The sequence below is a fragment of the Oncorhynchus gorbuscha genome, linkage group LG18, assembly GCF_021184085.1.
Source record: "Oncorhynchus gorbuscha isolate QuinsamMale2020 ecotype Even-year linkage group LG18, OgorEven_v1.0, whole genome shotgun sequence".
Taxonomy (NCBI): domain Eukaryota; kingdom Metazoa; phylum Chordata; class Actinopteri; order Salmoniformes; family Salmonidae; genus Oncorhynchus; species Oncorhynchus gorbuscha.
Window position 1 is genome coordinate 43,579,948 of NC_060190.1, and position 19,444 is coordinate 43,599,391.

General features: G+C 39.6%; 2 protein-coding genes across 2 annotated transcripts; both read right to left on the reverse strand.

The window, feature by feature from the left end:
- Nucleotides 1–6,620: 6,620 nt before the first annotated feature.
- On the reverse strand, nucleotides 6,621–10,087 carry LOC124003474 (homeobox protein Hox-C5-like). Its single transcript, XM_046311755.1, has 2 exons — nucleotides 9,430–10,087; nucleotides 6,621–8,460 (listed from the first exon to the last, which is right to left on the reverse strand). Exons 1-2 carry the CDS (start codon nucleotides 9,935–9,937, stop codon nucleotides 8,246–8,248), a joined length of 723 nt encoding a protein of 240 aa, XP_046167711.1. The 5' UTR covers nucleotides 9,938–10,087; the 3' UTR covers nucleotides 6,621–8,245.
- Nucleotides 10,088–12,262: 2,175 nt separating this feature from the next.
- On the reverse strand, nucleotides 12,263–16,920 carry LOC124003456 (homeobox protein Hox-C6a-like). Its single transcript, XM_046311726.1, has 2 exons — nucleotides 14,110–16,920; nucleotides 12,263–13,353 (listed from the first exon to the last, which is right to left on the reverse strand). Exons 1-2 carry the CDS (start codon nucleotides 14,507–14,509, stop codon nucleotides 13,055–13,057), a joined length of 699 nt encoding a protein of 232 aa, XP_046167682.1. The 5' UTR covers nucleotides 14,510–16,920; the 3' UTR covers nucleotides 12,263–13,054.
- Nucleotides 16,921–19,444: the final 2,524 nt, after the last annotated feature.

Below are 19,444 nucleotides of genomic sequence, written 5' to 3' on the forward strand. Positions count from 1 at the left end.
CTCAAACAGGATGCACCAGTGATGAGAACCATTTCTTAACCAGAAACCATGGATGAATGGTGGCATTCGTGCAAAACTGAAAGCACGAACCACCGCATTTATAACCATGGAAAGAGGTCTGGGAATATGGCTGAATATAAGCAGTGTAGTTATTCCCTCCGCAAGGCAATCAAACAAGTGCAATGCTGGTACAGGGACAAAGTGAAGTCGCAATTCAATGGCTCAGACACGAGACATGTGGCAGGGTCTACAGAAATCACGGACTACAAAAAGAAAATGAGCCACATCATGCACACCGACGTCACGCTTCCAGACAAACTACACACCTTCTTTGCCAGCTTTGAGGATACTACAGTGCCACCATCCCGGCCCGCTAACAACAACTGTGCCCCCCCTCCTGTGGCCGACGTGAGTAAAACATTTAAACATGTTAAACCCTCGCAAGATTGCTGGCCCACACGGCATCCTCAGATCATGCGCAGATCAGCTGGCTGTTGTGTTTATGGACATATTCAATCGCTCCCTATCCCACTATGCTATACCCAGGAAGGCAAAGATAACTGAACTAAATGATTACCGCCCCGTAGCACTCACTTTTGTCATCATGAAGTGCTTTGCAAGACTAGTCAAGGATAATATCACCTGCACCTTACCGGCCACTTCAGTTTGCATACCGCCCTAACAGGTCCACAGACTATGCAATCGCCATCACACTGCACACTGCCCTATCCCATCTGGACTAGAGGAATACCTATGTAAGAATGCTGTTCATCGACTACAGCTCAGCATTCAACACCATTGTACCCTCCGAGCTCATCATCAATCTGGAGGCCCTGGGCCATGACCCCGCCCTGTGCAATTGAGTCCTGGACTTTCTGACTGGCCGCCCTAAGGTGGTGAAGGTAGGAAACAACATCTCCACCTCACTGACCCTCAACACTGGGGACCCACAAGGGTGTGTGCTCAGCCCCCTAATGTACTCCCTGTTCACCCACGACTGCATAGCCATGCACGCCTCCAACTCAATCCTCAAGTTTGCAGATGACACAACAGTAGTGGGCTTAATCACAACAATGACGAGAAAGCCTACAGGGAGGAAGTGAGGGCACTCAGAGTGTGGTGTCAGGAAAACAACCTCTCACTCAAAGTCAACAAAACAAAGGAGATGATTGTGGACTTCAGGAAACAGCAGAGGGAGCACCCCCCTACCCACATCGACGGGACAGCAGTGGAGAAGGTGGAAAGTTTTAAGTTCCTCGGCGTACACATCAACGACAAACTGAAATGGTCCAGCCAAACAGACAGTGTGGTGAAGAAGGCGCAACAGTGCCTTTTCAACCTCAGGAGGCTGAAGAAATTTTGCTTGTCACCCAAAACCCTGACTAACTTTTACAGATCCACAATCGAGAGCATCCTGTCGGGCTGTATCACCGCCTGGTATGGCAAAGGATCCACCCTCAACCGCAAGGTTCTCCAGAGGGTGGTGCAGTCTGGGAGCAAACTGCCTGCCCTCCATGACACCTATAGCACCCAATGTCACAGGAAGGCAAAAAAGATCATCAAAGACAATAACCACCCGAGCCACTGCCTGCTCACCTCACTACCATCCAGAAGGCGAGGTCAGTACAGGTGCATCAAAACTGGGACCGAGAGACTGAAGAACAGCTTCTATCTCAAGCCATCAGACTACTAAACAGCAATCACTAACTCAGAAAGACTGCTGCCTACATGGGGACCCAATCACTGACCACTTTAACAAATGGATCACTAGTCACCTTAAACAATGCCACTTTAATAATATTTTACATATCTTACATTACTCATATCATATGTATATACCTTATTTTATACCATCTATTGCACCTTGCCTATGCCGCTCATTTGGCCATCGCTCATCTATATATTTATTACACCCCTTTTAGATTTGTGTGTATTAGGTAGTTGCTCCGGAACTGTTAGATTACTTAGATATTACTGCACTGTCGGAACCAGAAGCATTTCGCTACACTCGCATTAACATCTGCCAACCATGTGTATGTGGCAAATAACATTTGATTTGAAGCCAGCAGTTTTCTTGTTACTTAAATTACACAATGCTATAAACATGCCCAACATGACCATATTACACACTTGCGGAACCTCATAACAAACTAAACTTTTCATTTTAGAGTCAAGATCATTCAAAATGTATAGCAGTGGCCTGTAGTATTTTTAAAGTCTCATTATAACATTGAATATCACAGGTACCTGTCCAATGTTATGTTAAAAATCTCTTAAGGATCAGGCCCTTTTTTTCAATTTTTGCCTAAAATGACATACCCAAATCTAACTGCCTGTAGATCAGGTCCTGAAGCAAGGATATGCATATGCTTGATAACATTTGAAAGGAAACACTTTGAAGGTTGTGGAAAAGTGAAATTAATGTAGGAGAATATAACACATTAGATCTGGAAGATAATACAAACAACAAAAACATGCGTTTTCTATGTTTTTTGTTGTTACATCATCTTTGAAATGCAAGTGAAAGGCCATAATATAATATTGCCGTTTAGGCGCAATTTAGATTGTGACCACTAGATGGCAGCAGTGTGTGTGCAAAGTTTCAGATTGATCGAGTGAAGCATTGCAATACTGAACAATATCTACCCAAATGTGCCGAATTGGTCAATAGATACATTTTCATGTTCATAACTACAGAGAACATACAAAAATTATATGGTAATACAAAATGTAAGTTTACACACTCCCAAGAATGTCATACATGATGGATCATTAGCTTATATACTAACTTTCACACATCTAGATGACAGGGTGGAGTGGGTGTGGAGCCAGAGACAGCAGGGGTTCAAACTGTAGAACCCAGTTCCCACATTTTAATTTAAAAGTATATTTTATCAAGCAAAACTATACTACATTTTATCTCTGGGACCTTCAGGATGACAAGTCAGAGCAAGATTACTGAATGTAAGGACATTATTTAGCTTCAGATGTGAATGTGTCAATCCTGTTGCGGTGAAAAAAGTTTTCTGTTGTTGTGCACTCTCCTCAAACAATAGCATGGTATTTTTCACTGTAATAGCTACTGTAAATTGAACAGTGCAGTTAGATTAACAATAATTTATTTTTTTCTGCCCATATAAGACATGTCTATGTCCTGGAAAGTTTGCTGTTACTTACAACATCATGCTAATCACATTAGTGCATGTTAGCTAAACTGACCCGGTATAGGGACACTGAACCCGTAGAGGTTTAATGAGGCCAGAATTGCAGCAGTCTGTAGAGAGTAGTCAAACAGACATGACATCACATGACCCAATCTTTATATCCTGAACCATAATAGGGATCTGGCCCTGACTGTATCTGTCATGTAAAAAATGTATTCCAGCAATATTGACATTTTTGTTGATATTCAATTAATTCAGAAATGAGCTCCTGTCTACATTTCCTAGGCTACTGGTGAAACTTTAGCTAGGCTACTCATGGAAACTTCCATACATCCTCTGGGGGAAACTATTCAAAACAAACATCAAACAAAGAAAGAAACAAATCACCACTTGTAAAACCTGTCTATTGGACTAACAGCAAGCCACCATCTAACGTTAAACACAAGCAAACCACTAGGCCTACCCAGCTGGGATTTTTAAAGTTAAATTCAGAGGGCCGGAAAATTAGACTTGCACAATCTGTTCCTGTGTTCAGTAAGGACCGGGAGTCTCTAATGAATGAATGGATGCCTGAGATACTGGCAGGCATCACAGGGTTTAATGGTCCAACCGGCTGTTGTGCTACAAACTTTGAGATTGAATAATTGCTATCACAAACCACGTTACCATTCAAAGTTTTTATGCGAGGCATAGCTTTTTTTTTTTTAAATCACGACAGCTGTGATGGAAACAGAGAGTTCCGGTACAATTTATAAATGCGACAAATAATTTGTTCATTCGAGAAGGTGAGCTGTTTTTGTCGTAAAATTAATTGTGCGAGAAATGGTGGTGGAAAAGCCTTTATACTAAAATATTGAAATAATAACCATAATGTCGAAGTAAACTTGGTGTCACGCGATGATATGGTGTGTCCTCCCACTAAGACTCGGGAAACCATGCAGTTTATTAGAATACATCTGAAATTAAATTATGATGAACTTCACAGGGTGGTGAATGGGTGGTTGATGCTCCACAGGGTGGTTGATGCTCCTTGCCAATACATATAGAGGGTCTTATTCTGCTTGACTGCCGTTTGACAAATAAAAAATATTCTTGCTCTTATCCATAATAATCTCATTGTGTAGACTATACACCTCTATGCGGATTTTAGAATATATATCCGTCGACAAGTTGGATAGAAACCTAGCATGTAAGTAGCCTGATAGCAGCAGAATGGTTCCTTTGCAGACTACTCCCACCCCCACCCCCACCCCACCCACACAGACATAGGCACAATACTATTCAATACAGTGAGCTGTGATTAACTTTTGAAACTAAGTTGATAGCCTACAATTGCTTCCATGTTGAATTTTTAAAGGAGTTATTATTTGTTCATTACTAATCAACCCATTTTGTTTTATGTTCATGTTCCCTTAAAAACATTAAGCTATTAACTCTATTAACTCTGTATGGTGATTGCTGAATCAAAGCTGATTGATTGCTGGATCAACTAAACAAAATTAACTCAAAGACAATGTTGACGTCTAGTTATGTAATGACAACTCCACATACGTCAAGAGAACACAGGGGGCTTCCGCTACAAAGACCTAAATGAAACGCACTTAGCCTACACTCAACTGTTAACCCCCACAGCATCACATCTATACCACATGCAACTAGTCTACCTTTAAAAGTAATCTGAGTCAAGAGAAAATGCCAACATGTAAAGAGCCTAATTGAAAACCATTCGCGCCAGATCACCAAGGCATTTATCAGGCTAACATTAAAATTACAGTATTAATTAACCCCCCTGTTGTTACAAGGGGCATGTGTCTATTTCATTACCAGCAAGATAAACAAGATTATTAACTTACTGCACCGTCTGGGAACCATTTGCCTGAGTCAAACGATGAGAGTGCAGAGTATTGAGGGCTAGATAGTCCTTACTAAACGCCTCATACCCCACCGTCCACTCAGATACGAGCGTCCAACAGCTGCGATTCACGACAGTTAAGATTACATATGATGTAAATATATCGAGGACTGGGTTGTCAGCTCTCCCAAACCATAAAACTTACTTTAATGGCATCACGTGTTCCCCGCGAGCCACTCAGGGTCAGCGCCTTAGGCCCTTCTGCATACACAACCTCCAAAAGTTTAAAAGTACAAAAGACAGACAGACGGAAACTAAAAAGCAGGCTATGCAATAGAACAAAAAAAACTACTCTACGCGTCAAGTCTGGAACTATAACCACAATAATGAAGAGGTGAGTCATGTTTGTTTCATTCTTTCTGACATGGAACAGGGTTTGACATGTAAATAGTGTTGGGGAAATACTGTACCAAGAAGTTGCAGAAGACTGCAAGGAAGACACCAGTTTATCCTCTTGTGGAAAGGACTCTTTCACATGTGAAAGGGCTTGAGGAGGGGAGGGGTTGTCCAGCACTGTTTACCTGTGTTGATATGTTTGAGACAGCAAGGTTGATGCTGCGTGATGACGGCTACAGAGGTTCCTCCTGAAGATTTGTTACATGGTGTCATACTGCTCCCGGTGTAGGATCATGGAGGGAAGGCATGTAGGCTACTTTTACAGACTGACACGATAGTTGACCCTAATAATTACACCAAACCAGAATTCTCTATAACCAGCGTTTTTTTAAATGATCGATGCAGAAGTGATTACTTCAGTGCATGCTTCGCTCAAAGGTGGCTCTATAAATGTGTTTTTGATCGAAAAGTTCCGTCAGAAACTTTGATATGGACAACATGTGACATTAAGGAAGAAATCATGTTTGGACCTGTTTTGAGATCAAATAAATGATAAATTATAGTTTCGGGTCCAAAGTTGGTGGATCATTCAAAACGACGAGAGAAAGCTTTTACGTTGTCACATAAGTTAGAAATTGTGTTGAATGTTCCTGGAAATAGCCTAAGAGAATAATATATTTCTAGTTCAACTGCTGCTTGGGATTTTGATTAAAAGTTTTCTTTTCCCTGGGAAAATGATATTCATTTTTGTCAATCTTGGGTGATTAAGTTACTATTTTAGCAAAATTAACAGATTGGTTACATCAAATGGAAATAGCGTTTTCTCCTGTATTCAGAGCCTCCCTGGAAGTGCATCTGTTTCGCTAGACAGAAAACAACTGTCGTTGTTTGAGCCGTGTTAGGGAAAGCTGTAAAGTTTTATGACACGACCGGGCCATAAAGTTTTACAGGCATCCGTCTGTACTGTAAACAATTACTAAGGAAGTGGAGCCTGACAGTGAACCGGCGAGCACGTTGAGAACTGCTAAGGGCCAAAGACTAAAAAAACAGCCACTTCTTCTTTGGAGTTGGCTAATCAAACCGCTACTGAATTAGCCGCACAAAGATCCAGTATACCATTATACTTTCCCACACCCCGTTTTCCCCGTGACACATTCAAAAGACATAGTTGTAATATGAAGCACATACGACGCTGTTTTTTTCCCCCCAAATTCACCCATCTTTATTTCATTACTTAAAACACAAACATAGCACGAATGCCTTTCTCCTCAAGATTTCAGTCCACTTCAAAGATAAAACTTCACCTATCTATAATCAAAATGAGCTATTTTAAATCTAAGCTATACTATGGTGCTAACTGTTCTAGTTAATATAGGTAATTCAAGTGCATTTCGTTCCAGAGGATCATCCTCCATTAAACCACTCAATAGATTATTATTATTTCTAAAAAGTGAAAAGAAACTTGGTCAAGAATATGTTAAATGTAATATGTGAATTTGTTTTACCTACAAGGCCTTCAAAGTTGTATATGTGAGGAATTATAACCGTGCATACGAGAAAAGGTTCTGACACTTGTGTGCTTTGTGGCAGCCGCCGGAAACGAGAAAATTGTTTAATTGTTGGCTACTCATTGTGGACATGGGTGTCCTGCCTCATGACAACCTTTATGTCAACCCAAAATCTCACATTAGTTGGAGAGATAAGTATTCAGAAGAAAAACAATACCACGTCTGTGTTCTTCACTTTCAAACCTTATGTACATTAATAATGAATCATTATTGAAGTGAACATAAGTTACACATCAGGCCTACATAAACTCTAGACTACAGAGTGTATTTCTGTTTTGCCCACGTTCCCAAGTAATGTGAAATTTGCAGGACATGTAGGATGCTGGGCTATTGCCCAATTCTCAGCTGTAATCTGCCACTACATGTATTTTTCGTGTTTTACAAAATATTCTAAATTGCTAATAAAGATTTGTGACAAATGTAATGCTGAGGTTTAAAAACAAATCCCATGATCATACTTGGCACATTAGGTCAGATCTTAGTCAACAATCAGGCCAAATGTTATGTTTCCCCCAAATATGAAGCCCCTGCCTATACTGGCAAGTTATGTAGCCTAATACAATATACCTTTTCAGATGAGGAAACCATTCACAGTATACATGTTAACTACGAAATGTATAGTAAGGTTTAAGTATATCACTGTTCTCACGACACTTGTCCAAAACCAATCATTTTATGTGGACTATTTTAAATACAATCACAGAATGATATAGCCCTCGCAATTTACTAAAATGTTTCTATGTTACACCGTTGTTTAAACTGGGCTGGTAAAAAAACACAATCAGAAAATAAATACTTAAGGAGTTTGAAGATAAACTACAAGGAATTTATTTACCTTGTTGTTTTTTTATATAAATAATAGGCACCTCTCACGAAGAAAACAATAGTGATAGTACAGTAGTAATACGATAATAACAATAAAACGTTCAGCTTTAAAATACTTCAAGGTAATAAAAAAAAGGTAAGTGGTGAAATGTTACAATTTTCGCTAATTAATATATTTCAAGCGTTTCTATTCTCACAAGTTATATAAGACTCTGCTGAACAAGTACATATTCAAAGATAGAAAATAAAACAACACAACATTCAAACCAAATGACAGGTATATTACATAATCAGATCCATAATCGAAGAATGTTCAATATTTGTCATCACACTGAAACATCGCATCACAAAAGTCACTGTTTGGAAACATGGGTGGTGCTGACAGTCTTTGAATGACATCTCTAAGGAACGTTGATAACGTTTGAAAATGGCTCCATGTTTTAGATTGACTCTTTAATTTTAAGCTTTGAGTCCTTCTTCCACTTCATTCGTCGGTTCTGGAACCAGATTTTGATCTGCCTCTCGTTCAGACAGAGAGTATGGGCGATCTCGATACGCCTACGACGCGTCAGATACCGGTTGAAATGGAACTCTTTCTCCAACTCCAGAGTTTGGTAGCGCGTGTAACTCGTCCTTGACCTTTTACCGTCAGCCTCTGGAGTGTAATTGAGAGAAAAATAATCTGTGACCACACTGGAAATGTGACAATTCATAGAAACATTCTCAACATTATCACTTAAAATATGTCTTAACTTGTCAATGGACATGCAATGACTTGTAAGCATATCAATTAATAAGAATTAATAGCAAAACACAGCCTCTTCTGTGACTATATACTCATGTTAAAGATTACTTTAACATTTTAATGTTACTGTATGGCTTAATGAATATAGCCTATATGAGGATAGCTGGATGGCTGGGTAAATGGTAATCAATGTGGAGCTGCGTGAGTTACCAAAACCCAGGCAAAAAGGTGGCCATTCGGGTTCACTCAATGAAACTACAATGAAAGTATATTACTAGTAGGCTTATTACTAATAATAGTATTGTTATTATAATAATCATTATTATTATAACTACAACTAAAACAAGAACAAGGTCGTTACAGTTACAGAAATATCATTTGAGCCTCTAAAGTAGGTTACATGCCCTGTTACATAACACAAAATAAGTTGCCATGGCAAGTAAGTAGACTTTTCAAATTTGATAAACGTTCAGTTAAAGTGCACAGTGAAATCCACAATTTCACCCTTCAACTCTCCTCAAAATAAGCATAGGCCTACTTATCATACTATCTTGTTTTGATTCTAAAATAGAATGAAAACATTGTTTCTTGATATTTTTAAGGGACTTGTGTCTCCCTTATCCAATTACCCTGTCATAAATTTGGACGCAGATCGCTTCTTCGGTGTAACAGGACATTTTTACGAGCAATTGATGACTTTGTCATAAAATTTACGACTGCGAGTTTTATTATTTCCGAATACAGCCTATAAAACGCAAGAAAGAAAAAGTGTGAATGGACTCAGGAGGGTAAAAATAGAGACACACATGGAGGAGAGAAGGGGTGAGAAAGAAACTTCCCTTTGTACAAAATAAAGAAAAGATATACATGAAACTTTACCGTGACCCATGTGTAGTTTCGTCATCCAGGGATATATTTGTGGTTGCGGTTCGCTGGTTTGTGGCTGAGTAGAATGGTTTCCTTGTCTTACTGGCTGGACGGGTTGCAAACTTACGACTTTGATCTCGCCTGTTTGAGTCTTGCATATATGCATTTCGCTGAAATCCGAGTCCGTCTCGGGTTTGCGACAATACAGTCCGAGATTTAGAGAACCCTGGCGGCTTGTCTGCTCGTTCATGTGGCGTCTCTGGGAAGCGTCTCCTGTGGAAGACTCTGGTCGTGGTGTAAGGTCGCCAGGATTGCCATGCAGCCCAGAGTTCATCTCTACCATGCCAAGGGAGCTTGAGGACGGTGGGGACGCGAATGACCCCCGGTGATCATGCCCTCCAAAACCACAGTAGCCGGACACGTTGAGTTCGGAGCTAGAGCCGTATCCATGGTTGTGCAAAGCGAAGGCTGACGCCTCGTGAGTTTGCTTAAACAATGAGTTGGCTACGTAAGAGCTCATTTCAAGAGAAAACGCTAAGGAAACGAAATGGAAGCATTTATATGGATTAAATTATAGCATTCAAGTTTTTATTTAACACGATAACTGTAAAAAATATGTAGGCCTACAGATAGCAGTTGTAACGGTTTGTTATTATTATTGCGTTTGATTTGTAGCTCTTTTGAAGTTCATGGGTTTTATCCTAAAAATGACCACGATTTATAGGTGGGTGATTTTTTATTTTTTTCTCCATTGCCCAAATATGGGATGTTTAAAAATAATCACGTGCTCGTATCGGCCAGTCATAAATTTGGTTAGATCACACTTGGAGGTTATTGATGGAAATAGGAGAAACGCCTGATATCCGGGCAGCGGGGACCCTGTTGGGGCACTGGCGGTGCAGTGCTGGACGAAAGGCCGAGAGCGTCACCTGGTGCCAGGGATGGATAAGGCCATAAAACACACAAGCCCCCCCATATAACATGTTTTTGTCATAGGGTAGAACTGCATTGAAGGCCTAATGTTAAAGTTTGTTATAACCAGTTGCAGACAAACTAATTGATTACTACCAACACTACCGATAGTAAAGGGGGGATACCTAGTCAGTTGTACAACAGAAAGGGGGATACTTATTCAGTTGTACAACAGAAAGGGGGATATTTAGTCAGTTGTACAACAGAAAGGGGGATACTTAGTCAGTTGTACAACAGAAAGGGGGATACTTAGTCAGTTATACAACAGAAAGGGGGATACTTAGTCAGTTGTACAACAGAAAGGGGGATACTTAGTCAGTTGTACAACAGAAAGGGGGATATTTAGTCAGTTGTACAACAGAAAGGGGGATACTTAGTCAGTTGTACAACAGAAAGGGGGATACTTAGTCAGTTGTACAACAGAAAGGGGGATACTTAGTCAGTTGTACAACAGAAAGGGGGATACCTAGTCAGTTGTACAACTGCATGCTTTCAAATGAAATGTGTCTTGCGCATTTAACCCAACCCCTCTGAATCAGAGAGATGCGGGGGCTGCCTTAATCGACATCCACGTCTTCGGCGCCCGGGGAACAATGGGTTAACTGCCTTGCTCGGCGGCAGAACGAGATCTTTTTTTTACCTTGTCAGCTCGGGGATTCGATCCAGCAACCTATATGTATAAAAGTATCCTTAAAAGTGTAGCATAGAGCAGGCAGTTGGTCTCCAAACTATAAAAGGCAATAGAATAGGCAGCATCAATGGTGGCTACATAATGTCTGACCACAACTTTACACAAAATGCCCAGTGGGCACAGACATCAATTCAACGTCAATTCCACGTTGGTTCAACTTGGAAATAACGTTGATTCAACCCGTGTGTGCCAAGTGGGTTGTCTGTAGCATTTATTTAATTGTTTTTCACAATAAACAGATAATAGTAATAAAACGTAATAATACACATTTTAATGGGCTAAACAATCAATTGCTATGGCATATTACTTTGGCCAACTGATATTCAGTCAACGTAATAGCAATGCATGAGAACATTCTACTTGTTTGGGTCGCTATACTGTAAGTACACATTTGTTCACTGTATGTTTCATATCGTATTTGAGGCCTATCTGGAATTGTTTTCTAAATGGCTTGACTGACCACCAGGAACTATTTTCTCGATAAGGCAGGTATACCAGAATTCGAAATCGACGTGAGTAATTGTGCGTAATTGTATAGCCTACAACGACTGATAGCCTACTTAGAATGATAATGCCAACGTTGATAATAATGGTGATAATAATAACAGTAATCCTAAATGATCTTTATTCAAGTTGCATCATCGGTTTATCTGAAAAGGTAAAGCGCAAACAGAATGTCATCTAAACAACTGCAACATCTCCTGGTTTGAATTGGCTTGTGTGTGACATGAGTCACATAACTGGACAAGTTTTCTAAGAAAAGAAGGACTACTTTCTTAATAACACGTATGAAAACGTTAAATCATACCGTGTAAGCTGAAATGGAAGTCTATTTAGACATAACAATTAGACAGGCCTCTCAAGCGGTGATTTTATATCGAATTGTGGGATTTGCTTTTCCTCTACTCTCCCCATCCACATCTTCCAACATTTCTGTAGCTATTTGAAGTGACTATTCAAATACTTCACTGCATTGCTTTGAAGTGGCGAAGCTTTGAATCGGCGGATAACGTGGAAGAACCATTATATAGATAGGGTGGCTGGCTTTGGGTCTGTTATATGACGAATAGAAAACGTGAACAAGGATAATGTACATATTTTACCTGCATGGAGGGCTATAATTGAGAACTAGACCAACTTGGTATGATGGGCGCAAAAACATGGACGACAACTTTTTTTATTAACAGTTTTATTAAATATGACTTGAAGTGAATTTCATAGCCTTCATCACTGTTATTGTTTTATTTCGGATTTTCAACTAACGCTACAATTCAAGCCACATCGGTCAGTTATGATTTGACCACATACTCAATGTAGGCTAGCCTACTGGTACATATCTAAACATAAATAAAGTAGGCTAGCTAATACAAAGAAGGTTCGGGAGGCGGACGAATGCTCTCACAGGACTAAGGCGTGTAATATAGATATACATATATTTACAAACATATCAACAATTTAGGTAGTGTGAGTCGTTATTATTCAGCATAGTTTTTTTCGTACAACAAAACAGCAAAACGAAAAAAAACATAAATGGGTTACTCAAGCGGATGTAAAGCTTATACCTTCCTTCACATCTTATGACAATTACTTTTGTAAAACATATTGCCAACATCATAGGTGTATAGACATCTGAGAACCACTGTGTTTCTTTGCTGTCAAACAGCATTTAAGAACATATAATGATGAATGTCTTCGCGTTACACACAGTTTGGGTATATAAGGGAATGTCAAGTAAGGAATTAAATGATTTGGTCACGGTGAAATGTTCATATCCAATACAGAAAGAAATTAAAATGGCAAACATTGATGTCTGAAGATATGTAGCGTCCACATTCCATTTAACGCAGCCACATATGTTAATACACTAGTTTCTTTATTGTGCCAAACAATAGTTGATAGGTAGGCTACTTGATAGGTAGTTAAGTTATCCTCACAGAACGGCGGATTGATGCATATAGTAAGTTAGGATCTCGTTCATTCTTTCTTCTCTTCTGTCGCCTCTTCTGTGTCCTCCTTACTCGTGTCTTGACTCACCCCTGCCGAACCACTTTCGGTGAGAGTCGTAGTTAGATTGCTTTCCTTTTTCCATTTCATCCGGCGATTCTGGAACCAGATTTTTATCTGACGTTCGGTGAGACAGAGTGCGTTGGCGATTTCGATACGTCTGCGTCTCGTCAAGTAGCGGTTGAAATGGAATTCCTTTTCGAGTTCTAGAGTTTGGTACCGGGAGTAAATTTGTCGGCCTCTTCGTCTGTCAGAACCATATCCAACTCCTGAGTGGAAACACAATTTAAATTAGCATAATCAGGAAATATATTTTAAAGTAAGCTATAATGCAATGTCACTATCCCAGCGTTTCCCAAACTCGGTTCTCGAGACCTCAAGGGGTGCACGTTTAATTTTGCTGATTCAAATGATCAAAGCTTGATGATGAGTCGATTATTTGTATAAAGGTAGGCAAAAACCAAAACGTGCACCCATTGGGGTCCCTCCGACCGAGTTTGTGAAACCCTGCACTACCCAAACACACATAATCACAAAAACCCACGGAAATAATCGATATTAGGCCTTCATTCATAATCATTCGTAGTCTAGGATATAGCCTTATCGTGCCAGGTTTTCATGCTAGCCTATGTTTTGCAATTATCTAAATAAACAACAGTTGTGGTAGCCTATGTACTGACGCAACACACACACACATACTTTCGCTATCAGGGGAACCCAGTCTACTGAGTAATATTTGAAGAGATTATACTCGTCTTAAAATTCCGTGAACTCTGCTATGGGTCACAAAAAGAAGAACTTAAATGCTATAAACTCTTTTGTTTTAAGGGAAATAGGGATGGACTGTGACGGAGAACAGCGGATAGTTTGTCCAAAAGGGATTTCCTACGAAGATAAAAGGTCTTTATTGCCGGCGACAGGGTGCTGCTGTAGTATAATGGTTTATGGGGTGATAAAACGTAGCTTCCCTAGTCGTAAAACGGGCCAGCTCGTCTAATTTATCTCTATGAGTTGGTAATACTCACCGCTATGAGAGTTCATCCGCTGCATCCACGGGAAGATCTGAATGTTCCCCTTCTGTTCCTGCGAGCCGTTCCTGCACGGATCAGACGGGTAATCCTGGGGGAGTGAGGTTTGTGCACCTTGTCCCAAACTGCTCTGCCTACAGCTGGGCAGCACGTCCTTATCTTGGTAAAACACGTTGGATCCATACTCGTACGGTCCCCTGCTCGAGCCGAACACTACGTTGTCTTGGGGCGAATAGAAAGGCGAGGAATATATCCGATTTTGGGCCACAGCGGCTCCGTAGGATGAGTAGTGTCGAACAGCGTCATAGGTAGTTGAGTTTAGGGCCACGTTAGGTAAAACCTCTTGACCACCAGCTAAATGGCATGAGAGCGACGGGTTTGCGAAATACGAATTCATACCTTGCCTCTCTCCCTTGCTCCCTCTTTCTCTTTCCCTCCCTCCCTTACAATCTCACCTCTCTCTCTATTCTCCCTCTCTCACACTAAGTCACTCTCTTTTTTTTCTCTGTCAGTCTATCTTTTAATACCGGCACGCTGAATGATTTCTTTATAATGTATTTCTAGACACCAATAAAGACACAAGGTACAAAGCCGAATGTTGTTGCTAAAGCCTCACTCTAGGATGGACAAGATGACAATGTCAGCTGACCAGATTTCCTCCAATAAAAAGCAAGGAGTAGAGGACTAAGGGAGAAAAAAAACGTTACTTCATTTAAAAAAATCCTCGCTTGAAACTACTCTCACATACGCGCATGTACACACACAAACGCAATCCCAAGCTAATACATTGTCTTGTGCGTGCGCACATACAGAAAGACGGACTACATAAATAGGGAGCGTTTATACACACACACGCGCGAGCGCGCATGCGCACGCACAAAGTCACATACTTGCCAATCTGCCTCCGCAACACATGTTCTTTGTTGCACAGTAGCCTGTACTATACTGAAGCAAAAATAATAGCGCTAATGCTCATAAATGTATAAAGAACATGCAGTGGATGAATTGAATCAGATTGGCCATAAACAATCACATTAATCAATTAGCCTAAATGTAGAATTGAATTATTGAGAGAAATAGATGCTAACGCTAGACAAGCATGCTCTGTTTCAATTATTTGGAATTGAGTTCATTCTCTTGTTATTTTTTTAAAGACGGACCTTAGAGACGACGGAGAGTTATGTTTTCAAGTCTCTCGGGTCGAGAAAATAAGATTAGGGTCCGCAACTGCAATACAGTGATCGAATTATTCAGTTAGAAAAAGTCTTGACAATATTGCCCTCATCGATTAATATATTTTTCCTCGGTGTGAGATACATAGCTTATTAAACGGATTAAAAAGCACGATTTATGATAAACAAAGGGGTTTAATCAAATTGTTCAAATAGAGTTTAGAAAACATGTTTGGGTGACATTTAATTTGATAGTTTGTAATAGCAACGTTGCTATAGGCTTTAGACTTACATGAATGGACTGAATGTTGATGTATTCGATAATAGGAATGGCCATAACACAGTTATCTAATCTTATGATATAAAATCCAAATAGTAAGAATTGAGTTAATTCAGTTTGACATAAAACAAGTCCTAACACAGAAGCCTAGAGGCTGACAGGAAAACTGAACACAGGAGCGTGCGCTTTGACACACACACACACACACACACCTAATTTATCATTAGAGCTGGAATTACACGAAATAGTTCACCATGCAATGGGATCACTGTTACTTATGTCACGATAGGCCTCCACGACAGGAGTAATAAATGGAGTTGTATTTTACCTGAAATTGCGTTGTTGTGGATAGACAGGCATGTAAGGATATGCCAAAATCTTTTGAGGCTTCTCCATCAAAAAAGACAGGTCTATGCTACATTTGATAACACATGAGGTTGCCTGCTAGGCTATAGTCTATAGCAACTTTGGACAATAATTCGATTAGAGCTGGTGCACGAAATTCGACACATTTATTCGAAGAGGTAAGGAAAGTCTTATATTGGGACAAGGGTTTTTTTTTTGGCGCGTTGCCCCTTTGTTCAGTGCGAATTCTTTGGGCAAGGAGAGTGGGGGTTTATTGCAGTTTTACAGCGAAAGAATGTCTTTAACGCCTGTGTAAGCCGCAGAAGTCATAAAACCAGACAAATGACAGCTTCCAGTCTACAGCCTATAACGCTCCACCACTGCATGCACTGTGTGTATCCGCGTGTGGGAAATCCTTGCCCAACAAAGAAATGAACTGCACTAGTGAATGGAAAGAGAATAAACTTAAAGTGAAGACACTGGATAGTCAAGCGGTGCCTTTAAAAAAGATATAATGGACAAAACCACAAAATGATGTTAGGCCTATTACAAAACAAGGCCAATAGGCTTAAACAGCAAGAGAGCAAAGTTTCTTAAACTACTGTAGCCTATCCTGCAGTGAACATTTGAGGGTTGTTACTGTAATAGTTGATATTTAGTTGATGAAATAGCTAAGCCAGTGTGTAGGTGGAAAATATTACTATTTGACGGTAAAGGCCTATTGCAGGAAAACACAATATAAATAAACGATGACAAATGTATATATAGCGAAAATCCTGCTTTTAAAATATCCACCGTAAACGTGCCACAAATGTGTCTGTGGCGTCTTAATCGATATCAAACTCAGATTATTAGATTTCCATATAAACAATACAGCCTACCTAAAGTTAGATTTGAATGACAAGCCATTGCTATTAAGTTTTTTTTTCTTCTTTTTGGAATAACATGGGAAAGATAATAAGGACTTTTATGACAGGTATGATGAATTCGATTAATATCCACATAGTCTAATCAATCCTTCTCGGCTTTCCAAATAAAAGTTCCGCACTCAGTTTAATCGAACTAATGAGCTCATGGGTTGGCAGAAGTTGTCGGATACAAACGTGGTGTTCCCCAAACATGCTTTGATCTCTACATCCGAATGCTTTTAAAAGGCTATTACTTTAATGTGGGCCATGTGACGAACGCAGCAGTGGGATGTTATCGGTGAGCCTTTCTCTGAATTGAATAGAGAACTAGTTAATATGGAACATTTGACCTCTGTAAGCCAGGTTTATCATGCAACTCTTAAGATAATTTATACATGTATTAACTGAGACCCCCCCCCCACCATACACACAATATTAGGCTATACGTGGTTGAGTAGATTATATCTTTCGATTAGAAAAATAGGCACCGTGCTCTATACTTCGCGTTAACAACATAGGCCGAAGTTGTTGATGCGCTTTCCGTGAAGGAAACGTTGTATTGTACTTTGGAAGTGGAAGTGTATGGGGAAGTGTTTTATTGCACCCTTTGTGGAAAAAACAGTCTGGCATTTGCACGGAAAAAAACAGCTGGTCACTCATGTCCTTTGGAGGTATGGAGGTATAGCCTACCATTTGAACCAGACAAAAAACGAATCGGACATAAATAAGGCTCCAATTGTATTCAGGGAATATTATAGAATTTTGTTTTGTGCTACATTATTATTTGCAGATACAGTAAGTCTAACTCAGCTGTAGACGTATACAAGAGTAGCACAATTTTGCATTACTAAACACAAAGTATTGCAACTCTAATTCTGTCTCTTGTGCCAGTAGCACAAATATAATTGGTATGTAAATAACTAGACTTCACTAATAATAACAATTATGATATCCGGGTTATAGGCTAGAATATATTCAATACGCTATTACTGGTGTAATGCTGAAATAGTCTTGAAACTCATCGCTAAATTATAATATTATCTTTTTTTTTTGCATGGGCAAAACAACCCTATACAAAAGTCTTTGAAATAAATGATTAATATCATTATGCTATTATTATTAAATTACATGCTTATTGATTATTTTAAACAGTTTAATAAGGCACTATAGCAGACGGGGTATCATAACCATCTGCATTTTAGGACCAATAGCCTACCAAACAAATGTAGGCCTACACTTGCGATTTACAATTGATATCCCTCAATAATATCTAAATATTTTGAACCATTAATTTTTGTATTTTGACTAAGGGAATCACCAAATAAAGCAATATATTGAAGGCCTGCTCTTGTAAATATAAAGGTTTAAAATGTGTCTTTGCCTTATGATGGGTGGATTTGCCCTTCTCTAAAACTGTTTTTTTTATACCATTTACCTGATCAGGTGCCATGTGAAGGTGAGAAGTCAAGCGCATAGTCAATAGCACCCTGCTTTACGGCACAATAAATGAACAATAAACTGCAATGAAAACAACCGCACTAGGACAGGGTACGCCTAGCGCCTAGGCCTTGCCTTTTTAGTGCAGCGTTTTGGGTTTTATTTGGTGTCAGACAAATATTAGTCTACCTATCTAGATGCCCATCATTTTATTTTGGCATGAAATTTGTTTACTCGAATAAATATTTACTCTTAATGTTGTACTTTTGTTGTTGTTGAGTAGAATGTTTATGAAAGCCTGTTGAAGTCTATTTACAAGTAGGCTATAGGCCTACACATTTGTTGTGTATGATGACATTTTCTAAATGCCAGGCATGCATGCCAAGCGTTTGTGACGATATTTTCTCCCTTATAGACAGGCCTACAAAGTGTCCTCACTTCTTGACTGTGAGGCCAGAACCTTTAATAACCTTACACCCCCCCCCCACTCCCATTTTTCCCCCTCTCTGCAGCTCTGCGGAAAGATCATCTGAACGCATGTGTCCTTGGATAAACTCCAGGAGGCCCAAGAACTGGAACAATAAAAAGTATCTGCTTGCAATCCTCCATCAAAATAACAACACGTTTGTGGACATTCGTCCCGCACAATATTGTAAAGGAAATAGCAGAGGAAATAGAAGTACATTTTCTACATTTTATAATTTATTGAGGTCAAATATAATAGTCGTTAAGGGACAATAATGTCATGGCAAACGTTGTGTGTGGTTAGCACAAGACACATGTTTTGGATGACTAGTTAATGAACAGGACATCTGCGCGCAATCAACCTGAATTTACGCAAATATATGTATCTGACAATCCACGATTTACGGGAAAATGTGAGTTGTGCGCCTATCTCGGGTCAGGGTTATGGTCCTATATGCTGCAGCTATTTGACCCATTTCTTGGAAAGCGACAAAACTCTATAGCTTGCAGGTAACGGACTGCAGCCCACTCTTTTTACATGGGAGGCATTTAAAGGGCTACTAAATTGTGGTCTTGTCTTCTTGGTAATAATTACAGGCAAGGTAAATCCCAAACAAAGCCAAGCGGCACCTGGCTCTCATTTTAGTTTAAAAAAGAACTGTGAAAGCAACAACAGAAGCTATAATAATAATACAACTTATTATTAGGAATAAGTATTCAAACCT

What these genes read in the sequence shown, in the direction of transcription:
- LOC124003456 (XM_046311726.1), bottom strand. Translation starts at nt 14,509, where the DNA reads ATGAATTCGTATTTCGCAAACCCGTCGCTCTCATGCCATTTAGCTGGT. An exon ending in GCGGATGAACTCTCATAGCG is followed by an intron (nt 13,354 to 14,109) that starts GTGAGTATTACC and finishes GTTTCCACTCAG; the next exon opens with GAGTTGGATATGGTTCTGAC.
- LOC124003474 (XM_046311755.1), bottom strand. Translation starts at nt 9,937, where the DNA reads ATGAGCTCTTACGTAGCCAACTCATTGTTTAAGCAAACTCACGAGGCG. An exon ending in GAAACTACACATGGGTCACG is followed by an intron (nt 8,461 to 9,429) that starts GTAAAGTTTCAT and finishes ATTACACTCCAG; the next exon opens with AGGCTGACGGTAAAAGGTCA.